Below are 2,317 nucleotides of genomic sequence, written 5' to 3' on the forward strand. Positions count from 1 at the left end.
TGTCAAATACAGAAAACGACATAATCATCAAGCAATGCCACGTTAACACAATTAATGATAAAAAATTACGTTATTAACAATTTTCTTAAATTTGTACAAAATGTTAAATAAGAATTAAATGTCTCCAACTAAAATTACAGGACCACATTAATCATTTTGAGTAAGGAGATTGATAATGAACTTGTACATGGCACCATTTATGATAAATTATCAATAAGATTTGGTATTTGACTTAATTATTGATTTTCTTATTTGAAAAAAAGGGATTTAAAACTCAACTTTTAAGTATATAAAGCTTTTCTTGAATCTAAAAACAAAGTGTAAACCAATGAAAATTTAATCTGATGATGACGATGGCTGTAAGATATAAGATTCCAATATCCTATTCTTAGAAATTAATAATCCTCTTATTAAAAAAAAATTAATAATCCAAAAGAAAGTAGGAGTCGGAATGGGCTTGGGGCAGCATACATTCCATCGTGTAGACTCTCCCTTCTTCCATCTCCTCAGGCCCCAATCCTCCTCCTACCAAAACCAATGTACCCCACACTCTCTGGGAACTGTGGACCCCCTATACTTTGTAGGTCTCGAATTCGATGAGGGTCCCACTCACGGTGCTTTAACTTCACTGACAATCTATATAAATAAGAACCCTAATAAAGCGTTACTCTCTCCATTTATCACCATTATTCTCTCTTTCTCTCTCCCACCCTCTCCCCCCCCACCCATGGCGGACTATAGCGGAGCTATATCCCTTTCGCAAGCTCATACCTCCGAAGATGACTCATCCGAGCACAGCCCTCGAAGTGTCCCAACACTCTCCACCGCTGCCTCTGGCGGAGGCGGTGGCTCTTCCAAGTCAAAAACGCCTAGCAACAAGATTATTACTCTTGATCATCATCATCACCACCACCACCACCACCAAACTCCTTCTTCATCCGAGAACACTGCTAGGAAGCCTAGAGGTAGGCCTCCAGGGTCCAAAAACAAGCCCAAACCACCAATTGTTATTACCAGAGACTGTGACTCAGCTATGAAGCCAGTGATTCTCGAGATCTCCGCTGGTTCTGATATTATTGATTCTATTATCAATTTTGCTCGTAGAAACCATGTTGGCGTTAGTATTATCAGTGCTACTGGGTCTGTGTCAAACGTCACGCTCCGCCATCCTGTTTCTCACGCTCCCGCACTCTCTCTTCATGGACCCTTTGGGCTACTCTCTTTGTGTGGCTCATTCATTGGCTCTAGTACTGTATCTTCTTCTAATAAAGCACCCCAATCATCTTCGTCATCAACGTCACCATCGCCTTCTTCTTTGTCTTCTCCTCTGTCTTGTTCTTTTGGTGTAACTCTTGCAGGGGCACAGGGGCAAGTGTTTGGAGGGATAGTAGGAGGGAAAGTAATGGCAGCAACGCAGGTGATTGTGGTGGCTGCTACTTTTATAAACCCTGCGCTTCATAGGCTGCCGTGCGAGGGTGATAATGAAGATCGTCATCAGGAAACCAAGCCTGGTGTTCATAGTAACGTTGGTGGTGGTGGTGGTGCTACCGCTGCTGCTGTTGGTGCAACTGAGTCTTGCTCTTCTGCTGGCATGTCCATGTCTGTTTATGGCGTAGCAAGTCCTAGCCCACTCAGTTGCCAGATCTCTCCTGATGTTATGCCTTGGGGACCTTCCTCACGTCCTTACTGAGCAGAAGAAAATGAACATGTCAAAGAAACTTCAAGCATACCTTAATTAGCTAGGTAGTTTTTGGTTTACATTGTCATCATCATCATCATCATCTTAAGCTCATTGGAACTGTTTTGGGTGTTTGAGCTTTAAGGCGATATTCATATATCTTCCCTTTGGCATATAATATCTGTAGTTGGAGTTGGTTGTCTCATTGTACTTGCAAATTTAAACGATACCTAGCTTTTATATGTAGTTATTAGTTATCATCATGTTTTTTAAATCATATAATTAAATCACTGTTTCAGTTTCCTATCGCTATCTTGCTCCCTTCTATGCTTGCATTGCGTCTATATATGTTTAAAATTTTAGTAAGAGTATTTTATGGTTCGCAAAGAAAAAGCTTGCAGGATTTTTCATTTCGTCAAAGAAAGACAAGAATGGTGGTGGTGGTGGTGGTGGGGCTTCTGTATCTCAGGCTTTCGGCTAAGTTCACAAAGGTTAGTGCTGCTACAGGACCAATGGAAATGTCAGTTCTTGAGGATTTCAATGTCAGGGTCTTAACCCTACCCTCGGGAAGGGCCCATTTTTTTGACATCTCCAAAGCAAAGGGCTCAGATAATAAGCCAGAGTGAAAGAAACAGACTA

At 41.3% G+C, this 2,317-nt stretch overlaps 1 protein-coding gene across 2 annotated transcripts; it reads left to right on the top strand.

Annotated features, from left to right (window-relative positions):
• Nucleotides 1–727: 727 nt before the first annotated feature.
• On the top strand, nucleotides 728–1,701 carry LOC18589988 (AT-hook motif nuclear-localized protein 28-like). 2 transcript variants are annotated; one of them, XM_088810216.1, is made up of 2 exons: nucleotides 728–1,513; nucleotides 1,574–1,701. In XM_088810216.1, exons 1-2 carry the CDS (start codon nucleotides 728–730, stop codon nucleotides 1,688–1,690), a joined length of 903 nt encoding a protein of 300 aa, XP_088666342.1. In that variant the 3' UTR covers nucleotides 1,691–1,701. The 2 variants fall into 2 exon arrangements, with proteins under 2 accessions (XP_088666342.1, XP_017982585.2); XM_018127096.2 differs by having other exon boundaries at nucleotides 728–1,701.
• Nucleotides 1,702–2,317: the final 616 nt, after the last annotated feature.

The sequence above is a fragment of the Theobroma cacao genome, chromosome 9 (genome assembly GCF_053813885.1).
Source record: "Theobroma cacao isolate CCN51 chromosome 9, ASM5381388v1, whole genome shotgun sequence".
Taxonomy (NCBI): Eukaryota; Viridiplantae; Streptophyta; class Magnoliopsida; order Malvales; family Malvaceae; genus Theobroma; species Theobroma cacao.